The sequence below is a fragment of the Amblyraja radiata genome, unplaced genomic scaffold, assembly GCF_010909765.2.
Source record: "Amblyraja radiata isolate CabotCenter1 unplaced genomic scaffold, sAmbRad1.1.pri scaffold_458_ctg1, whole genome shotgun sequence".
In the NCBI taxonomy this organism is placed as follows: Eukaryota; Metazoa; Chordata; class Chondrichthyes; order Rajiformes; family Rajidae; genus Amblyraja; species Amblyraja radiata.
The window spans coordinates 65,217-88,031 of NW_022630551.1; the positions used below are offsets into that span (position 1 = coordinate 65,217).

The 22,815-nt window shown below is 48.0% G+C and overlaps 1 protein-coding gene across 3 annotated transcripts in view; it reads right to left on the reverse strand.

Annotated features, from left to right (window-relative positions):
• Positions 1-22,815, reverse strand: part of LOC116969977 (kinesin light chain 1-like) — a 39,803-nt gene that overhangs the window by 8,225 nt on the left and 8,763 nt on the right. For all 3 annotated transcript variants that reach the window (XM_033016723.1, XM_033016722.1, XM_033016721.1), the window contains 9 exons: positions 21,184-21,433; positions 17,152-17,379; positions 15,423-15,495; positions 13,532-13,757; positions 12,415-12,502; positions 12,209-12,310; positions 8,409-8,582; positions 8,196-8,295; positions 5,406-5,458 (listed from right to left, as the gene is read on the reverse strand). In XM_033016723.1, the coding sequence (XP_032872614.1) occupies positions 5,406-5,458; positions 8,196-8,295; positions 8,409-8,582; positions 12,209-12,310; positions 12,415-12,502; positions 13,532-13,757; positions 15,423-15,495; positions 17,152-17,379; positions 21,184-21,420 (1,281 nt within the window). In that variant the 5' untranslated portion in view covers positions 21,421-21,433. The remainder of the gene's footprint in view (positions 1-5,405; positions 5,459-8,195; positions 8,296-8,408; positions 8,583-12,208; positions 12,311-12,414; positions 12,503-13,531; positions 13,758-15,422; positions 15,496-17,151; positions 17,380-21,183; positions 21,434-22,815) is intronic.

The window sequence follows — 22,815 nt, forward strand, 5'->3', positions numbered from 1 at the left end:
GTTGTTAGTAGAAACCACGAGCAAATTTCAAAAAAAGGAACAGATAGGGGGCACAAAGAGAAATCTATGACTAGTTGCTGACGTTTCATGTACTTGCCAAGTACGTACAGGTATAAAGTGCTGAAGGTACATTCGTATCTGCCTTCCTGACCCTATAGAAGCCAGGCTGCCTCTTGAGTAGAGAGTGCCAGCTGCTAGCCCTGGTCAGGAGCTCCCTGCGAACAAGGCGGGAGAGAGAGAAGGTTCGAGATCCACGTTGCAAGCACCAGCACGGTGCCAGGTTGAAAGCATCGCCCTGGAAACCTGCCCGCCACACACCTGCTCCGGCCTACACCTGGCTCTTAGTGGTGAGGTGGTTCAGGTGGTTTAGAAGGTAGACCGGCAGTCATTGTCATGTGTCCCAGATAGAACAATGACGTTCTTCCTTACTGCGGCACGACAGAATATGTAAACAATATAATGGCGAGAAAATGTGTGTGTAAATATATGCATATTTCTAACGCATATATATACAAGCTGCAGATGCTGAAAATCTGAAATAAAAACAGAAAATAGTGGAAACACTCCACAGATCTGTGGAAAGAGATTTAACAATTCATGTTGAGGGGCCCTAAAACCATTTTAAGTAGACAAAAATAATATTTTGCTTGACATTTTTTAAATCTTTGGCCTGTGGAGGAATAATTAAATTTAGAAAGCTTATTGTTAGCAGCAGAATAGCAAAGCTTCATTACAGCATGGAGCAAGTTAGAAAACATCTGCATTGGAGAGAGCTAGATGTTGTCCAATATCGGAGTAATGCAGATGTGAATTGAGAAAGTTAGAATTGAGAATGTTGTACGAAAATGGGAATTTAAACTTCGAGGGTCGTTAAATGCTGCTCTCCAATGCAGGGGAGTTTCCAACGTCTGTCGACTATTGAGCCTTGCCAGTGTGTGACTGAGTCGAGGGATAAAATGAAGACAATTTGCACGTTACAGCATTGAAACAGGTTAATTGACCCGATTAGTCACTGTTCTTAACAATCAACATGAACTTCCACACACACACACACACTGCTAATCAGCCTATCCTTTCTCTAACTCTCCTTCAATGCTATCCCTACATTGAACCACTTCCACATTCACAACACTCTCTCTCTCTCTCACACAACACATAGCAGAAGCGTCCAGGACGTGGGGATGGAGACTGGAAGTATCCCGAGCTAATTCTGCTACCACCATCATCTATTGCGACAAGTGATGGCCTCCCACTGTAAGTAGTAAGTAAGTAAGTCTTATCTATATAGCACGTTTTAAGTCAACTCGCATTGACACCAAAGTACTTTATATAAAATAGATAATAAGTTTCCATACAAACCATAGAAAAAGGTTAACAAAAAATAAAGAAAATGGACACAACACATTTTAGAGTTCAACACAAACGTCCCCCCACAGCAGAATCAAAACTTTCCACTGATGGGGAAAGGCAGCAGAAAGTTAAGTCCTCTTCCTCTGAAACACTGACTGCCTCCGGAAGCTTGCGTCTTTTTTCAGGACAGACGATGTCGGCGAGGCCGACATTTGAAACATGGAAGATGGACACGAAAGAGGAAGAACACTCTCTGGATAAAGAAAATCCTTTGAAATTCCCCATTGGATTTAATAGGCGTTATGTTCATAAGTCCCAGGAGCAGGATTAGGCCATTCGGCCCATTGAGTCTACTCCGCCATTCAATCATGGCTGACCTATCTCTCCCTGTCAACCCCATCTTCGGGGTGGGAGATTGCAACCTTCACGTGGTCTGCCCTGTTTCGACGAATGCAATCAACCCGGTGTGCACAATCAAATAAGATCAAATAGAACAAGTTGTCCTACAACTTTAGGCTGTGCACGCCATACACAGGAAGAAGCATCCTCTTCCCTTCTCCCCATAACCCCTGACACACGTACTAATCAAGAATCAGTCAATCTCCGCTTTAAAAATGCCCAATGACTTGGCCTCCACAGCCGTCTCTGGCAATGTATTCCACAGATTCACCAGCCACTGACGAAAGACATTCTTCCTCATCTCCTTTCTAAAGGTATGTCCTTTTATTCTGAGGCTGTGCCCTCTGGTCCAAGACTCTCCCACTAGTGGAAACAGTCTGTAGTTTTATAAAGGGTACACAAAATTGCTGGGGAAACTCAGCGGGTGCAGCAGCATCTATGGAGCGAAGGAAATAGGCGACGTTTCGGGCCGAAACCCTTGTAGTTTTATAAACATGGGAGGACGTTGCTGATTCCTTGCACATTCCCCACTAAACCAGGCAAGTGAATTACAACTAATGCCAAGATCCACAAGGTCTAAAGGTTGTTCACCAAGTACTTTATGGAATAGAAGGAGCTATCTTGCCTCATTAGCCTAATTAATAACTGAATTATTGCAACTTTGCTCATCTGTCCAGAAATGAAATGTTTCTCACAAAAAGCTGGAGTAACTCAGTGGTCCAGACAGCATCGCTGGAGAGAAGGAGTAGGTGATGTTTCGGGTCAAGACTGAAGAAGGGTCTCGACCCTAAATGTCACCTATTCCTTCTCTCCAGAGATGCTGCCTGACCCGCTGAGTTACTCCAGCGCTTTTTGTGTCTATCCTCGGTGTAAACCAGCTTCTGCAGTTCTCTCCCATCGCACCGCATTCTTGGCTATTGAATAATCTTTGGCACTGGGGCATTGAAGACTATTTAAGAAATTAAGCACACAAAACCGCTCTAGGAATCAACCACCAAACTGCATGCTTGCCACTTTGAATCCCAGGGCCTTACAATTCAGTGATTGTGGTTTAACCTTTCGTTGCCGCTTAGCTCCCCACCTACTTCTGCAAGGACTATTGGGTAGGTCGTCTTCTCTCCAGATGAATGCACTCCTCTTTCTCCCGTCCCTTCTCACCGTCTGACGTTATCTTTGCCGCTCTCCTGGGGTTTAAATTTAACCTTGACATCAAGGTGACCAGAAAGAAACTTTGTTTTCCAAAGTTGGTGGCTCATAATAATAACCAAACCCAAAGAGCAGAATAATGTCTATCCAAAACTATCCCTTTCCAAATGAATGTTACAGCTCCCCATTTGTGGATTGTCAGCCTTGAACTCAGGCAAATGCATGTCCCTGGCAGGGCCTAGTAAAGATTCTAGGGCCTAGTAAAAGGCAAGGGCCTAGTAAATATTCTAGGGCCTAGTAAAAGGCAGGGCCTGGTAAAGATTCTAGGGCCTAGTAAAAGGCAGGGCCTGGTAAAGATTCTAGGGCCTAGTAAAAGGCAGGGCCTGGTAAAGATTCTAGGGCCTAGTAAAAGGCAAGGGCCTGGTAAAGATTCTAGGGCCTAGTAAAGATTCTAGGGACCAGTAAAAGGAAAGGCCTAGTAAAGATTCTAGGGCCTAGTAAAAGTCAAGGGCCTAGTAAATATTCTAAACAACTAAGTTACAGAGAAAGGTTGAACAAGTTAGGTCTTTATTCTTTTGAGCGCAGAAGGTTAAGGGGGGACTTGATAGAGGTCTTTAAAATGATGAGAGGGATAGACAGAGTTGACGTGGATAAGCTTTTCCCATTGAGAGTGGGGAAGATTCAAACAAGAGGACATGACTTGAGAATTAAGGGACAGAAGTTTAGGGGTAACATGAGGGGGAACTTCTTTACTCAGAGAGTGGTAGCTGTGTGGAATGAGCTTCCAGTGGAAGTGGTGGAGGCAGGTTCGATTTTATCATTTAAAAATAAATTGGATAGGTATATGGACGGGAAAGGAATGGAGGGTTATGGTCTGAGTGCAGGTAGATGGGACTAGGGGAAAATAAGTGTTCGGCACGGACTAGAAGGGCCGAGTTGGCCTGTTTCCGTGCTGTAATTGTTATATGGTTAAAAGGAAAGGCCTAGTAAAGATTCTAGGGCCTAGTAAAAGTCAGGGTCTAGTAAATGCTCTAGGGCCTAGTAAAAATTCTAGGGCCTAGTAAAAAGGAAAGGCCTAGTAAAGATTCTAGGGCCTAGTAAAAGTCAGGGTCTAGTAAATGCTCTAGGGCCTAGTAAAAATTCTAGGGCCTAGTAAAAAGGAAAGGCCTAGTAAAGATTCTAGGGCCTAGTAAAAGTCAGGGTCTAGTAAATGCTCTAGGGCCTAGTAAAGATTCTAGGGCCTAGTAAAAGGCAGGGCCTAGTAAAGGTTCATGTTGTTACACTCAATACAAGAGATTACTGCCACTGGGATTTGAATACTGGCTCCAGAGTCCTATTTAAAGACATCTGTTCACAGGAGTACCAGAAATAAAGCAAGGGGCGATGAGGAGAAAGATTTAAACTCGCCGTAACCTCAGGGGCTGTCGAAGCAGTTCCTCTCTCCCGATATAACACACTGAAACTCAGATGCCCCACATTCTGTCATGGGGTGGACTGACTGCCCCCCCCCCCCCCCCCCCCCCCCCCCCCCCCGCCCCTCCCCCCTCCCCAATCTTTGCACATCCCCAATCCTTTCCACTTGTCACATTAATGTCATGTTTCATGTGTCCTGTTGTGTTTTATGACGTGTTGGCAGACCAATTTCCCTCCTGGGATAAATAAATTTTTATTGTGTCGTTAAAACGATGCCCTCTTGTTTTTGTTACGTTGACCAATGGAAAAAGATTGTCACCCTCTTTCTTATTATCTTATAGCTTTATACACCTCCATCGGGTCAATGTTTGCTCATGGAGATCTAGCCTTGTCTATCCAATCTCAACCCATAATGAAAGGACTCCACTCCAGGCAAGATCCTGGTAAATCTCCCCCGCACTTCTCCGTATCCCCACATCCTTCCTACAGTGTGGCATCCCGATTACACACATCCCTGTTAGCAGTGTGTTATAAAGATGGAATGTCCCAAATGTTACACCTTGTACCCTGGCATATGAAGGCAAGCATGACATATGCTGTACAGGGCACCTGAAATAAAGGTGGGTAGATTTACAGAAGCGAGGTGCACACACACACACACACACACACACACAGACACACAGACACAGACACAGATACACACACAAAGATACAGACAGATGGACAGACACACACAGACAGACACACTCGCAGTCACAGGCACACAGACACACAGCCAGACACAGACACAGACACACAAACACAGACACGCAGACAGACAGACACACACACACACACAGACACACACACACACACACACACACACACACACACACTCTCTCTCTCTCACAAAGCAGTTCCACACAACACTCAATCCTGTCTGCTAATCCAGAGTCTTGCCTTTTTATTTCATCTTTGTAATCTTACTTCCCTTTGTCACTAATGGCTTTGGTGTGTGTCGGCTGGTCTCCGGTGGCATTGCTCACTGCAAGCGCGTGGGATGGGGGGGATAGGAAGCGCTTGGAGGCCGAGTACTTTGACCGGCGAGAGCCTATTACCTTGTTAGCGTCGTCGAGGTCCTCGGAGTTTACCCACAGCCGCCGGTGATCACCTGTGCGTGCGGGGAAACAAGGTGAGAAGTTTTACCTGAAGACAGGTTCACAAGAGACTTCACACAGTAATATTTGTGGGGGGAAATAGTGTGACTTTAGAGCTGGTTACATCAGCATGGTTGAGGGCCAGTCTATCGGAGCGGAGAAGGGTGAATATAATCAGGGCGCAGGGTTATAAGAATCTGAGACGGGGTAACGAAGGGGACAATAGACAATAGGTGCAGGAGGAGGCCATTCGGCCCTTCGAGCCAGCACCGCCATTCAATGTGATCATGGCTGATCATCCCCAATCAGTACCCCGTTCCTGCCTTCTCCCCATATCCCCTGACTCCGCTATTTTTAAGAGCCCTATCTAGCTCTCTCTTGAAAGTATCCAGAGAACCTGCCTCCACCGCCCTCTGAGGCAGAGAATTCCACAGACTCACCACTCTCTGTGAGAAAAAGTGTTTCCTCATCTCCATTCTAAATGGCTTACTCCTTATTCTTAAACTGTGTGGCCCCTGGTTCTGAACTTCCCCAACATCGGGAACATGTTTCCTGCCTCTTGCGTGTCCAAACCCTTAACAATCTTGCATGTTTCAATGAGATGCCCTCTCATCCTTCTAAACTCCAGAATGTACAAGCCCAGCTGCTCCATTCTCTCAGCATATGACAGTCACAGCACACTCAAAATCTTTTCTTTTTCTTAAACTGTGTGGCCCCTGGTTCTGGACTCCCCCACGTTTCCTTAGCAGAGGCCAGTAATGACGGGACGTAGATCAAAGGTATATAATAAGAGTTGGAAATATTTAGGTTAGTTCATTATCCAGAACTACTGACTAAAAGAGGGAGTTAGATGTGGCCCTTGTGGCTAAAGGGATCAGGGGGTATGGAGAGAAGGCAGGTACAGGATACTGAGTTGGATGATCAGCCATGATCATATTGAATGGCATCTTGGGACGACAGATGGCACAATGGGCTAAGTGTTCGGCTGGCAACCGGAAGGTAGCCGGTTCGAATCCCGCTTGGAGTGCATACTGTCGTTGTGTCCTTGGGCAAGACACTTCACCCACCTTTGCCTGTGTGTGAATGTGTGTGAATGTGTGTGAGTGATTGGTGGTGGTCGGAGGGGCCGTAGGCGCAGATTGGCAGCCACGCTTCCGTCAGTCTGCCCCAGGGCAGCTGTGGCTACAGAAGTAGCTTACCACCACCGAGTGTGACTGAGGAGTGAATGAATAATGCGATGTAAAGCGCCTTGAGTATTAGAAAGGCGCTATATAAATCCCATCCATTATTATTAATGGCGGTGCATGCTCGAAGGGCCGAATGGCCTACTCCTGCACCTATTGTCTATGTTTCTATGTTTCTAAAAGGGGGAAGGGTGGAAATCGTGCTTGATTTTACATGAGATTGTCAGAGTTCAAATATGATCTCAGAATGATGCATTTGTTGTGGTCTGATAAGAGGCAGTTTGGCTGACTGAGTCTCGTATAACAATGCTGTCTGTCCCTTTCCCCTGTCCTTGCCACTCATTATTCTATTTTTAAAAACGTCCCCTCTGGGGATACAGAATCTAGGTAGAATGCAGGAGGGTCGATTATTAGCCAGATGTAAACAGCGGGCATTATCACCCGATAGTGCTCGCTATCTGTTATTAACCTTTACGTTTCCTACGAGGTATGGTGTGTGTTTTTTTTAACATTAAGTGAACACTATCATTGATCTGTTTAAGAAGGAACTGCAGATGCTGGAAAAATTGATGTAGATAAAAATGCTGGAGAAACTCAGCAGGTGAGGCAGCATCTATGGAGCGAAGGAATAGGTGACGTTTCGGGTCGAGACCCGGAAGGGTCTCGACCCGAAACGTCACCTATTCCTTCACTCCATAGATGCTTCCTGGTCTCGACCCGAAACGTCACCTATGTCCTTCGCTCCATAGATGCTGCCTCACCCGCTGAGTTTCCGGAAGGGTCTCGACCCGAAATGTCACCTGTTCCTTCGCTCCATAGATGCTGCCTCACCCGCTGAGTTTCCGGAAGGGTCTCGACCCGAAACGTCACCTATGTCCTTCGCTCCATAGATGCTGCCTCACCCGCTGAGTTTCCGGAAGGGTCTCGACCCGAAACGTCACCTGTTCCTTCGCTCCATAGATGCTGCCTCACCCTCTGAGTTTCTCCAGCATTTTTATCTACTATCATTGATCTGCATGGTCGATAACGATGTTACCTGCAGATTCTGGTTTAAACCGAAGATAGACACAAAGTGCTGGAGTAACTCAGCGGGACAGGCAGCATCCCTGGAGAGAAGGAATGGGTGATGTTTCGTGTCGAGACCCTTCTTCAGACTGGCTGGCAGATAAAATGTGTAGGAAGGAACTGCAGATGCTGGTTTAAACCGAAGATAGGCACAAAGTGCTGGAGTAACTCAGCGGGACAGGCAGCATCGCTGGAGAGAAAGAATGGGTGATGTGCAGAAGGGTCTTGACCCGAAACATCCCCATTCCTTCTCTCCAGAGGAACCTCCTGCCCAACTGAGTTACTCCAGCTTTTGGTGTCTATTGACTAGGAGATAACTAGTTGATCACCCACCACAAGGATGAGAAGGGAATGGAGGGTTATGGTATGAGTGCAGGCAGGTGGGACTAAGGGAAAAAAGTTGTTCGGCACGGACTTGTAGGGCCGAGATGGCCTGTTTCCGTGCTGTAATTGTTATATGGTTATATGGTTATATGGAGACGGGTTGAGTGATCTAACTCACCATCGACAGACCCAAACTCCCTCTCGTGAGCCCTTGTCAGGATCTCCTTGTACAGAGCCTCGGCTTGTCTGTATTTGCCTTGCTTCAAGTAACAGGAAGCCTGGAACAGGGAGAGAAACACAGCGGAACAAAGTCAGCCATCTTGAGCGTCAATCGAGATGCACATTTCGAACGCTTGCTGCATTAATCTGGAAGCAAGTTGATTTCCCTCACCAGGTTGTTCTTAGTCTTGGCCACATTTGGGTCCTCCGGTCCCAGCTTGGTTTGGTAAATCTCCAGAGCTCTCTCGTAGTAATATTCCACCTCCTCGTACTTGCCCTGGTTCTGACACAACAGCGCCAGGTTGTTCAGCTGCTTGGCCACATCGGGGTGGTCCTTGCCCAGTACCTGTAGGATTGACAACACCAGGCTCAGCTATGCTCACTGCATCTGCAACATCCAGGTTCAGGAATAGCTGCTTCCCCACAGCCATCAGGCTATTAAACTCAACTCAAACAAAACTCTGAACATTAATAGCCCGTTGCACTTTATCTGATTATTTATGTGTGTATATATGTATATTCAATGGTATATGGACACACTGATCTGTTCTGTATTTATGCTTACTATGTTCTATTGCACCCATCCTTTTTCTCCAGAGATGCTGCCTGACCCACTGAGTAAAGCCCCTGTCCCACTTAGGAAACCTGAACGGAAACCTCTGGAGACTTTGCGCCCCACCCAAGGTTTCCGTGCGGTTCCAGGAGGTTTTTGTCAGTCTCCCTACCTGCTTCCACTACCTGCAACCTCCGGCAACCACCTGCGACCTCCGGGAACCGCACGGAAACCTTGTGTGGGGAGCAAAGTCTCCAGAGGTTTCCGTTCAGGTTTCCTAAGTGGGACAGGGGCATTACTACATCACTTTGTGTTTATCCTCACTAAAGTAAGGTCAGGAAAGATTCTACCTGCTGAGTATGGTAGGAGATAGTAATATTCTTCCACAATAACCTTTATATTAATTCTGATCAAATCTGTTGATGGAAAATTAAGTAATGGAAGGAGTAGGGTCACAGAGCAGCCACGATATCTTTGGATGGCAGAGATTGGCAAGAAAGATTCTTGTAGACACAGGGAACTGCAGAAGCCCATTTACAAATATGCTGGAGCGAGTCAGTGGATCAATATGGAGAACATGGATAGGTAACACTTATTGTTGGGGAGAGGAGGAGGGGAGGGGGAAGAGAGAGAGAGCTGGGAGAGAGGAGAGGCAGGACAAAGTGGGGGAGGGGGCAAGGGGCTACAATCAGTCTGAAGAAGGGTCCTGACCCGAAACGTCACCTAGCCATGTTTTCGAGAGTTGCTGCCTGAACCACTGAATTACTCCAGCACTTTGTGTCCAGAGAGATTCTTCTTGTGCCTCTTGCAGTCAGGGTCATCCGGAAGAAGAGTAGGTTGTGCCAGGTGTGATAGAGAAGCAGGTTACCTGCTTTACCGCCATGTATGGTTGTTATTTCTAGATCTCACATGGATAGAATAGGGGGTGGGAGATTGCAACCTTCGCGTGGTCCGCCATGTTTCGACGAATGCAATCAACCTGGCGTGCACAATCAAATAAGATCAAATAGAACAAGTTGTCCTACAACTTTAGGCTGTGCACGCCATATGCAAGTAGAAGATGGATAGAATGGGTTTAGAGGGATATGGGCCAAACGCAGGCAGGTGTAGATGGGACATGATGGCCGGTGTGGGCAAGTTGGGCTGAAGGGCCTGCTCGACTAAGATTTTCTGATATTAATTCTGATTCCCAGCAGCTTACAACTTAGAAAGACAGAACCATAGCTAGAATCTGCCTGCCTTCTGGTCCTAAATGAGCAACCTGCAAATTAGGTTTGAAAGATGAGATGTGAACTGTTTTCTTCATGCCATGGGGGAAATAGAATTAGCAGCAGAGCTGCAGAGGTTCTTTGTGTATGGCAGCTTAAGAACTGTAACTGAAGTGTTATCCCAGCTCTCTCGACATGTACTGGCAGCAAAAGCTGCAGAGACTGGGACTGCCTACAATAAAAATACCACTCATGATACATTTTTAATGAGTTTTATTTCATAACTCAGTTATGTAGTGCCTCAGACCCAGAGACTAAACTGCAATGTAGGACAGTAAAGCTAAGCAATTGGCAGCTTACAATCCAGTGGCATGAATATTAATTCCTCTAACTTCAAGTAACCCCTGCATCCCCCCTCTCTCCATCCCTCCCCCCTCCCACACCAAGTCGCACCAGCTTCTCGTTCTCACCTAGCAAACAGCTAACAATGGCCTCTTACCTCTATCATTGTTACTTTTTTTGCAAATCTTTCATACATTTGTTCCATATCTCTCTACATCGTCCATGTATCCGGTTTCTCTTTCCCCTGAGTCTCGGCCCGAGGAAGGGTCTCGACCCGAAACGTCACCCAATTCTTCTCTCCAGAGACGCTGCCTGTCCCGCTGAGTTACTGCAACACTTTATGTCCATAAGTAATCTATATGCTCTGGCACTCATCTGTACCAGACCTGAACTCCGTTCAAAGTTTGGCAATCACACCCTCCTCACCAGGAGCAGAAGGGACTGTGTTTGGTACCTCGGGTAGACAATAAAGATGGGGCTTACCAGCCACAACCATATCCTGGCTCGTGTCCAGCTCTCCCCCCCCCTCCATTACAATCAGTCTGAAGAAGAATCCCAACTTAAAGAGTCGCCTCACCATTCCTGCCACAGATGCCAGACCTGCTGAGCTCCTACAATAGTGGTGGTTCTTTAGAGATTCCACGTTGAAACTGGCCTGAGTCAGCGCTGACCCGTGGTCACCCCGTACACGAGTTCTAACCTATTTGGGCGGTCACAGTGGGGCAGCGGTAGAGTTGCTGCCTTATAGCGAATGCAACGCCGTGGAGCCGGGTTCAATCCCAACTACGGGTGGAGTTTGTACCTTCTCCCCGGGTTTTCTCCGAGATCTTCGGTTTCCTCCCACATTCCAAAGACGTACAGGTTTGTAGGTTAATTGGCTTGGTAAATATACATTGTCCCGAGTGTCTGTGTAGGATAGTGTTAGTGTGCGGGGATCGCGGGTCAGCGCGGACCCGGTGGGCCGAAGGGCCTGTTATCCGCGCTGTATCTCTAAACTAGACTAAACTATTCACCAGGGACAATTTACAAAAGCCAATTAACCTACAATTTGGGACGACAGATGGCACAATGGGCTAAGTGTTCGGCTGGCAACCGGAAGGTAGCCGGTTCGAATCCCGCTTGGAGTGCATACTGTCGTTGTGTCCTTGGGCAAGACACTTCACCCACCTTTGCCTGTGTGTGAATGTGTGTGAATGTGTGCGAGTGATTGGTGGTGGTCGGAGGGGCCGTAGGCGCAGATTGGCAGCCACGCTTCCGTCAGTCTGCCCCAGGGCAGCTGTGGCTACAGAAGTAGCTTACCACCACCGAGTGTGACTGAGGAGTGAATGAATAATGCGATGTAAAGCGCCTTGAGTATTAGAAAGGCGCTATATAAATCCCATCCATTATTATTATTATTATTACAAACCCAGATGTCTTTGGGTTGTGGGAGGAAAGTGGAGCAGCTGGAGAAAACCCACGTGGTCACAGGGAGAACGTACAAACTCCGTACAGACAGCATCCTCAGTCAGGAACGAACGCAGGTCTCTGGTGCCGTGAGGCAGCAACTCTACCGCTGCGCCCACTGTGCCACCCACTGTGTTTTGCTCCACAAACAAACGTGCTTTAAAAGACCCCAACTTTGTGACTGTCTAGCAAGGGTACATGTTTTGTGTATTACCTGTGCAATAAGCTGCCCTTAATGAGATACTTACAGCCCTGACCCTCTGCAACATCTGGATAAGTCCATTACCACAGTAGATCTCACTTGCAAGTGCTCATTGGCTTGGCTTTAATGGGGGTGGGGAGGGGGGTGAGGTGGAGGAAGAGAGACAACATGCAGCGTTATTTCTTTAAGAAAAAAACTGGAAAGGATTCTCATTTTCCAACCTTTTCCCGGATTTCCAAAGCCCGCTTGCACAGTGGTTCAGCTTCTTTATATTTTCCTCTTTTGCCAAAAAGCACAGCGAGGTTATTCAGAGTGGCAGCCACCTGGAGTAGGTGGATAAAGGGCAGGTTAGCACACAACGTTATTCCCCCCCCCACTCACACACAACTCCATGTCCGCCCCAACATCATCAAGACAAGAAACTAACCGCTGGATGGTCTTGGCCGAGGGTTTTCTCCCGGATTGTCAGGGCATCATTTAAAAGATTCGCCGCCTCTTTGTATTTGTTCTGATCCCTGTAAAATGAAAAGGAAAAATGTCAGCAGTGTCTCCAAGAAGCGTTTTACACACGGTGAATGCTGCAACTACAGTGGCACATTGTTGGAGCTGCTGCCTCACAGCGCTAGGGACCCCAGTTCGATCCTGACCTCAGCTTCTGTCTCCATGAAGCTCACATGCTCTCTCTATGACCGCCTGGTTTTCCTGAGTGCTCGGGTTTCCTCCCACATCGCGAAGGTGTGCTCGTCTGCTGGTTAATTGGCCCCTGTAACTTGCCCCTCACGTGCAAAACCATAGTTTCAGTTGAGTTTATTGTCACGTGTACCGAGGTACAGTGAAAAGCTTTTGTTGCGTGCTAACCAGTCTCCCATTCCTTCTCTCCAGAGATGCTGCCTGACCCGCTGAGTTATGCCCCTGTCCCACTTAGGAAACCTGAACGGAAACCTCTGGAGACTTTGCGCCCCACCCAAGGTTTCCGTGCGGTTCCCGGAGGTTTTTGTCAGTCTCCCTACCTGCTTCCACTACCTGCAACCTCCGGCAGCCGCCTGCAACCTCCGGAAACCGCACGGAAACCTTGGGTGGGGCGCAAAGTCTCCAGAGGTTTCCGTTCAGGTTTCCTAAGTGGGACGGGGGCATTACTCCAGCTTTTTGCGTCCAACTTCGGTTTAAACCAGCATCTGCAGTTCCTTCCCAAACAACACACTTCATTGGTGTCAGACTGATTTGATTCAAGACCACCTACTGCTCGCAGTGCTTCTTAAACTGGTGATTGGTTTTCCCAAGGGTGAATGAAATTATTTTGGGGTGAATGACTTAATTTATGTTTTTTGCTCATGTGACAAAATAAATGACATATAAAATTATACACAAGGGAGAATATGATGAAAATTACCAAAAAACAAGAAGATTTAGTCGAGGGTGAATGAAATTTTATGATAAAGACTCAAGGGTGAATGACACTGAAATAGTTTAAGATGCACTGTTCTGCTGCAACAATACTAGGTGCGTTTGTTATTAAGGGGCCTCCGCAGTAAAATGAATCATACCTGTACACCAAGGCCAGAATATTTAGCATGGTGGCCACATCGGGGTGGTTGTGGCCCGAGGTTTTCTCCAGGTCCTCCAGAGCTTGTTTACAGAGTGGGACGGCCACTTCGTAGCGCCCTTGTGAAGCATACTGTATGACCAGGTTGTGGAGGGTCCGCAGCCTTGCCGGGATCTCGTAGCCCCCCTGCTGAGCTGCTGCTGCTGCACTGCTGTGAGAGTGCTGCACTGCAAGACACACAACACCACCACAAGCTAGTCACCTGTGCTCCACAAACGTACTGCCTCCAGTCCCAACCACCCTTACTCCCCCCCCCCCCCCAGTCTCCTATCTCTGCTGAGGAGGCTTTACTGTATTAGTTGTGGGGAACAGGTAATACAACATAGAAACATAAAAAATAGGTGCAGGAGGAGGCCATTCAGCCCTTCAAGCCTGCACCGCCATTCATGGCTGATTGTCCCCTATCAATAATCCATCCCTGCCTTCTCCCCATATCCCTTGACTCCACTAGCCCCTAGAGCTCTATCTAACTCTCTCTTAAATCCATCCAGTGACTTGGCCTCCGCTGCCGTCTCTGGCAGGGAATTCCACAAATTCACAGCTCTCTGGGTGAAAAAGTTTTTTCTCACCTCAGTCTTAAATGGCCTCCCCTATATTCTAAGACTGTGTGTGGCCCCTGGTTCTGGACTCGCCCAACATTGGGAACATATTTCCTGCATCTAGCTTGTCCAGTCCTAATATAGGTGCTTCGGCCCAACTCGCCCACACCAGCCAACAATGTCCCATCTACCCTAGTCCCACTTGCCTGCGCTTGGTCCATAACCCTCCGAACCAGAGAGCATAGGTCGGAGGTGAGAGGGGAAAGATTTAATGGGAACCTTAGTGGCAAGTTTTCAACACACAGGTGGTGGTTCATGGAATGGGCTGCCAGAGGAGGTAGTTGGCGTAAGTACTATAACAACATTTAAAAGACAGGTACTTTTGGACAGGTACATTGATAGGAAAGGCTTACAGAGATATGGGCCAAACCTCTGCAGGTGTTTGAGGTGTTTAAGAAAGAACTGCAGATGCTGGAAAAATCGAAGGTAGACAAAAATGCTGGAGAAACTCAGCGGGTGAGGCAGCATCTATGGAGCGAAGGAAATAGGTGACGTTTCGGGTCAAGATCCTTCCAGAAACTCAGCGGGTGAGGCAGCATCTATGGAGCGAAGGAATAGGTGACGTTTCGGGTCAAGATCCTTCCAGAAACTCAGCGGGTGAGGCAGCATCTATGGAGCGACGGAATAGGTGACGTTTCGGCTCAAGATCCTTCCAGAAACTCAGCGGGTGAGGCAGCATCTATGGAGCGAAGGAATAGGTGACGTTTCGGATCGAGACCCTTCCGGGTCTCGACCCGAAACGTCACCTATTCCTTCGCTCCATAGATACTGCCTCGCCCGCTGAGTTTCTCCAGCATTTTTGTCTACCTCAGGTTTTTGAGGCAATTGAGGTTGGGACAATCCCATTGTTTAAGAAACAGTTAAGATCACATTGAATGGCGGTGCTGGCTCGGTGGGCCGAATGGCCTACTCCTGCACCTATTGTCTATTGTCTAGCTGGACAGGTACATGGATAGGACATGGTTTGGAGGGTTATGGACCAAGCGCAGGCAAGCAGGACTAGTGTAGCTGGGGCATGTTGTCTGGTGTCGGCGAAGCTGGGCTGAAGTGCCTGTTTCCACACTGTATCACTCTATGACTCCAGTTGGGACTATTGTAGATGGGGCATGTTGGTCGGCATGGACAAGCTGGGCGGAAGTGCTAGTTTCCGTGCTGTGTGACTCGATCACTCTAAATCTCCTGGATGGAATTTAATTTGTGTTAGTTCTCTTAACATTTGCAAAATATACGTACGCTGACTCTGTTCATCCTCATTCGGGAAAAGATCATCCAGAGGAGCCTTTGACAACACACTGTCTTTGTCTTCCTGTAAACATATGGAAGGAAATTAGAAAGAAAATATATCCATTGATCAGGTATGCATTACAGTTTAGCAATTATTTAATTGTCATAAGAGATTGGAGCAGAATTAGGCCATTCGGCCCATCAGATCCACTCCGCCATTCAATCACCGCTGGTCTATCTCTCCCTCCTAACCCCATTCTCCTGCCTTCTCCCCATTACCCCCGACACCCATACCAATCAAGAATCTATCTCTGCCTTAAAAATATCCATTGACTTGGTCTCCACAGCCTTCTGTGGCAATGAATTCCACAGATTCACTACCTTGTGACTAAAGAAATTCCTCCTCATCTCCTTCCTAAAAGAACCTAAAGAATCCTTTAATTCTGAGGCTGTTCCCTCTGGTCCTAGACTCTCCCACTAGTGGAAACATCCTCCCCAGTTCCACTCTATCCAGGCCTGTCTGTCAAGTGCTTTAGAAATTACAGAGGAGAAAGGAATTAGAAGATGAAAGCTAAGTCTGAGGGAGAGGCAGTTGAAGGATGTAATTACAAAGGAACTATAGATGCTGATTTATACCAAAGATAGGCACACAATACTGGAGTCACTCAGCGGGACAGACAGCATCTCTGGAGAAAATTGATGGGTGATGCTTCTGGGTGGGACCCTTCGTCAGTCTGCTGAAGTTGCATAGATGTGGTGGGAAGACAGCATTGGTTGCTAAGTTAATACGTTAATTGTCACTAGGGCAAGATATCAGAGGGTAGCTACTTTTGTGGAAGCAGGAGGTCAAACCCGCTGGTATAGAGGCAAGGAAACTGGGAGAGGCTGGGATATCAACAGACAAGGTGGCAGCATGGTGGCCCAGCGGTAGAGTTGCTGCCTCGCAGCGTAGAGACCCGGGTGCGATCCCGACCACGGTGCTCGTTTGTACGTTCTCCCTGTGACCTGCGTGGGTTTTCTCCGGGATCTCCAGTCTCCTCCCACACTCCAAAGACGTGCAGGTTTCATGGCTAAATGACTTGGTGTAAATGTAAATTGCCTCCAGTGTGTGTAGGATAGTGTAAGTGTGCGGGGATCGCTGGTCGTCATGGACAAGGTGGGCCGAAGGGCCTGTTCCTGCGCTGTGTCTCGAAACTAAAAGGGCCTGTCCCACTTGGCGATCATTTGCGCCTCATTTACGCATCATATGTAAAATAGGTCGTCGCGATGTCGGGCGCAAACCGCGCGTCATCGTGCCGTCTGGTGCGCGTGACGCCATTAGAATACCCTGCGGCGCGGCGACATATGGTTACGCACGGTGACGTAACCACGCATCACCACACGATACACGTGAGACATCGGGACGCAGCGTGCGACCCCAATGCGTCAGCGTGCGTAGGCGATACGTCACGTAGGTGGTGCGCGAGGATTTCGTACAGTACAAAATCCTGGGGCGCTGCACGATACCGCGCGCAACTCCACACTCCCCGTGCCTCTCCATGCGATCGTCCCGCGCTACCCATGCATCACAACGCGTTGACCTATTTTCCATATGATGCATAAATGAGGCACAAATGACGGGCAAGTGGGACAGGCCCTTAGGATTGTGGCAGGACCTACACTAGCCCCTTTGAAGGGTCAGTTAACAAGGCCCCCCCCCCCCTGCACGTTCCTCCCCTCCGGCCGCCGGTCGACATACCCCTGCCTCATCCTCGTCGTACTTCTTGATCTGGTTCATGAACTCCAGGTGCTTCTTCTCCTCCTCCAGCTGAGCCACCGCCTGCTCGCTCTTCTGCAGCCTCTGCTGGGTGCTGGCCAGCTCGTCACGCAGCCACTGGTTCTCCTGGCACAGCCGCCTCACCTGCGCTCGCAGCTTCTGCTTCTCCGCCTCCACCGTGCTGAGGTGGGTGGACAGGGCCGTCACCACCTGTAGCGCGCAGGGCGTTCCCCCCCCACCCCCGCCGAGCAAACATGCAAGAGAGGGCAGAAAACACGTCAGTACTCAGCAGACCAGGCAGCATCTGCGGGAGAGAAACAGGGCTGGTATTAACACACATCATCCTGGCCACACACTCATCTCCCCGCTACCTTTAGATTAGATTTGATTAGATTAGATTCCTTTATTGTCATTCAGACCTTTCGGTCTGAACAAAATTTTGTTGCCTGCAGTCATACACAATAATAATAATAAATAACAAAACATACTATAAACACAAATGTAACATCCACCACAGTGAGTTCACCAAGCACCTCCTCACTGTGATGGAGGCAAAAGTCTCTGTCTCTTCACTCCTTGTTCTCCCTCTGCGCTTCAGGTAGAAGGTACAGGAGCCTGAAGACTGCAACGTCTAGGTTCAGGAATAGCTACTTCCCCACAGCCATCAGGCTATTAAACTTGGCTCGGACAAAACTCTGAACATTAATAGCCCATTGCACTTTATCTGTTTATTTATTCATGTGTGTATATATATTCAATGGTATATGGACACACTGATCTGTTCTGTAGTCATGCCTACTATGTTCTGTTGTGCTGAAGCAAAGCAAGAATTTCATTGTCCTATCTGGGACACATGACAATAAACTCTCTTGAATCTTGAATGCTGGAGTAGAATAGATTGTCGCCAGCTAGGGGAAGGTGACAACGTGGCATACAAAGATAAAATCTCATCAGGACAGTCAGCCTGTTTGGACTGCTGCTTGTCACCTTCCCCTATGCGGCAGGGTGGCACAGCGGTAGAGTTGCTGCCTTACAGCGCTGAAGACCCGGGTTCGATCCTGACTACAGGTGCTGTCTGTACGGAGTTTAAATGTTCTCCCCATGACCTGCGGGGTTTTTTTCCGAGATCTTCAGATTCCACCCACACTCCAAACATGCCTCGGGATCACAATATTTAAAAGATCTCTTGATTAAAGCCACTGGGGACAAAATGTCACTTTCTTTACTTCTGGCTTCTTGCATCGACACCAATCTTACACCGACAGTACTTCTTACATCTACATCAAACTCTACACTACACAGCCTATCTCAAGTGAGTAAAATCCAAGATGTAAATAGCAATTGCTGGAACCATTAATGAATGAACAAATGAATTGGCCAAGTATTCACATACAAGGAATTTGCCTTGGTGCTCCGCCCGCAAGTGACAACATGACGTATACGGGTGTTTAAGAAAGAACTGCAGGTGCTGGAAAAATCGGAGGTAGACAAACATGCTGGAGAAACTCAGTGGGTGAGGCAGCATCTATGGAGCGAAGGAATAGGCGACGTTTCGGGTCAAGACCCTTCTTCGTACTCAGCGGGTGAGGCAGCATCTATGGAGTGAGGGAATAGGTGACGTTTCGGGTCAAGACCCTTCTTCGTACTCAGCGGGTGAGGCAGCATCTATGGAGTGAGGGAATAGGTGACGTTTCGTGCCAAGATCCTTCTTCAAACTCAGCGGGTGCGGCAGCATCTTTGGAGCGAAGGAATAGGCGACGTTTCGGGTCAAGACCCTTCTTCGAACTCAGCGGGTGAGGCAGCATCTATGGAGTGAGGGAATAGGTGACGTTTCGTGCCAAGATCCTTCTTCAAACTCAGCGGGTGCGGCAGCATCTTTGGAGTGAGGGAATAGGTGACGTTTCGGGCCAAGATCCTTCTTCAAACTCAGCGGGTGCGGCAGCATCTTTGGAGTGAAGGAATTGGCGACGTTTCGGGTCAAGATCCTTCTTCAAACTTGGCGGGCAGGCAGCATCTATGGAGCGAAGGAATAGGTGACGTTTCGGGTCGAGACCCTTCCGGGTCTCGACCCGAAACGTCGCCTATTCCTTCGCTCCATAGAAGCTGCCTCACCCGCTGTGTTTCTCCAGCATTTTTGTCTACATGACTTAAAGTGGTCATCAGCATCAGAACAAGTTGACCTACAACTTTAAGATGTGCACGCCCTACGCAAGAAGAAGAGGCATCAGAGCATTGTGTGAACATGGCAGGGTGAATGGTTTGATGTGATCTATTCTGGGCAAAAGACTCTGTGCATTTACCCCTGATCTATTCCTCTCATGATTTTGTACATCGAGATGGGAAGATTTTTAGATATTAAAAGAATTGGGGGACAAGGGAGGAAAAATGCTGAGGTGGAAGACCGAGATGAATGACGGAGCAGGCTCGAAGGAGCAGATGGTTAAGTCAGCTTTCATTCTGAGCTTCTTATGTTCTCAGCCAGCTAACTACAAAACTGGGATTTGTACTTCCTCGTGGAAATTCCAAAGATGCTTACAGCTACAGCTGACTGCCCCACCGGTAAATGTCAACATATGACTGCAGAATTCAGGTAATTGACTCCAGGAGTCCAATTGCAACTTGAGACAAGGATTCCAGTTCTCAGAACCTTCCCTGAAATAAGCCACAGGTATTTTTCAATCTCTCGGTGGGCCGAAGGGCCTGTTTCTGCACTGTATCTCTAAGGTCTAAAGTCACTGAATCCAGATACCGTCGTACATACTGTGTGAGGAAGAACTGCAGATGCTGGATAAATTCAAAGGTAGACACAAAATGCCGGAGTAACTCAGCGGGTGAGGCAGCATCTATGGGGAGAATCTTCGGACCAGGGTCTCGACCCAAAACGTCACCCATTTCTTCTCTCCCTAGATGCTGCCTCACCCGCTGAGTTACTCCAGCATTTTGTGTCTACCTCTGATTTTATCCAGCATCTGCGGTTCTTTCTCACACAGTATGTACAACGGTATCTGGATTTAGTGACTTTAGACCTTAGAGATACAGTGGGGAAACAGGCCCTTCGGCCCACCGAGTCTAATTCAGAATCTATCTATCTCTGTATGTTCAAGAAGGAACTGCAGATGCTGGAAAATCGAAGGTTAGACAAAAGTGCTGGAGAAACTCAGCGGGTGCAGCAGCATCTATGGAGCGAAGGAAATAGGCAAGAGGCAATAGGAAATAGGCAACGTTTCGGGCCGAACCCCTTCGGGATTCGGCCCGAAACGTTGCCTATTTCCTTCGCTCCATAGATGCTGCCGCACCCGCTGAGTTTCTCCAGCACTTTTGTCTATCTATGTTTAGATCTTCTGTTGTGCTGCAGCAAGCAAGAATTTCATTGTCCTATCTGGGCCACATGACAATAAATCACTCTTGATCTTAAGAATGTTCATTGACTTGGCCTCCACAGCCTTCTGTGGCAATGAATTCCACAGATTCACCACCTTCTGGCGAAATAAGTCCCTTCAAGAGCTTCTTTCTGGCTCAAGATTCCAGCGTCTACAATCTCGTGTCCACATTTGAGAACCCGTCCCCTTGTACAAGGTTCATAGAAACATAGAAAATAGGTGCAGGAGTAGGCCATTCGGCCCTTCGAGCCTGCACCGCCATTCAATATGATCATGGCTGATCATCCAACTCAGTATCCCGTACCTGCTATCTCTCCATACCCCCCAATCCCTCTAGCCACAAGGGTCACATCTAACTCCCTCTTAAATATAGCCAATGAACTGGCCTCAACTACCTTATGTGGCAGAGAGTTCCAGAGATTCACCACTCTCTGTGTAAAAATAGTTTTTCTCATCTCGGTCCTAAAGGGTTTCCCCCTTATCCTTAAACTGTGTGACCCCTTGTTCTGGACTTCCCCAACATCGGGAACAATCTTCCTGCATCTAGTCTGTCCAACCCCTTAAGAATTTTGTAAGTTTCTATAAGATCCCCCCTCAATCTCCTAAATTCTAGCGAGTACAAGCTAGTTCCTACCTGAGCCTCGCTCAGTCCTAGTTCAATCATCTCCAGCGACCTCTGGATCAGGCTGGTCTTCTCCTGCACCAGGTGAACTTCGTCATCTTCCTTCAACCCATTCAGCGTCTCCTGCAGGCTCTGCAGAATAGTGTTGTTCTCATTTTTCAGAGCCTCCAAGCCCTGGATGACCTGCTTGGTGCCAGTAATGATCTCGTCTGCACTCAGCTTCTCATTCATCTGCACCATCGTGGACATGTCGTTCCAACTTCTGCGCACACGAGGCAAACAAGAACATTAGTGAGATCAAATTTTCTATTAGAAACAAGGAATTTCAGAGTCTGAAGAAGGGTTTCGGCCCGAAACGTCGCCTATTTCCTTCGCTCCATAGATGCTGCTGCACCCGCTGAGTTCCTCCAGCAATTTTGTGTACCTAAGGAATTTCAGATGCTGGTTTACACAGAGTGCTGGAGTAACTCAGCGGGTCAGGCAGCATCTGTGGAGCTAAGGAAATAGGCAACGTTTCGGGCCAAAACCCGTCAGGGTTTCGGCCCGAAACGTTGCCTATTTCCAGAAGGATTTCGGCCCGAAACGTTGCCTATTTCCTTAGCTCCATAGATGCTGCTGCACCATAACTCAACGGGTCAGGCAGCATCTGTGGAGAACATGGATAGGTGACGTTTCACAGAGTGCTGGAGTAACTCAGCGGGTCAGGCAGCATCTGTGGAGAACATGGATAGGTGACCTTTCATAGAGTGCTGGAGTAACTCAACGGGTCAGGCAGCATCTGTGGAGAATATGGATAGTGATCATAAGGTCATGTGATAGGAGTAGAATTAGGCCACTCGGCCCATCAAGTCTACTCCGCCATTCAATCATGGCTGATCTATCTCTCCCTCCTAACTCCATTCTCCTGCCTGCCTTCTCCCCATAACCTGACACCTGTACTAATCAAAAATGTTTCGGGTCAGTTCTGAAGAAGGGTCCCAACCCAAAATGTCACCTATCCATGTTCTCCACAGATGCTGCCTGACCCGCTGAGTTACTCCAGCACTCTGTGAAACGTCACCTATCCATGTTCTCCACAGATGCTGCCTGACCCGCTGAGTTACTCCAGCACTCTGTGAAACGTCACCTATCCATGTTCTCCACAGATGCTGCCTGACCCGCTGAGTTATGGTGCAGCAGCATCTGTGGAGCTAAGGAAATAGGCAACGTTTCGGGCCGAAATCCTTCTGGAAATAGGCAACGTTTCGGGCCGAAACCCTTACGGGTTTTGGCCCGAAACGTTGCCTATTTCCTTAGCTCCATAGATGCTGCCTGACCCGCTGAGTTACTCCAGCACTCTGTGAAACGTCACCTATCCATGTTCTCCACAGATGCTGCCTGACCCGCTGAGTTACTCCAGCACTCTGTCTTTTAAATTTTTTTTTACCAAGGTGCAAAATTCCCAGCGGTGGATATTCCTCCCAAAAACATAGTGAATATAACAGCTGTCCGCTGGATTACTTGGTAAAACAGACCCGAAGGCCTAAGATTTTCTATCTCCAATAACCAGCTCAATTTATTCATCTGAGGCAGTGGTCAACGTTAAGGCTGGCCTTGAAACTTTAACGCAGAGTGCTGGAAGGTGCAAAAAGAATGAAACTTCCC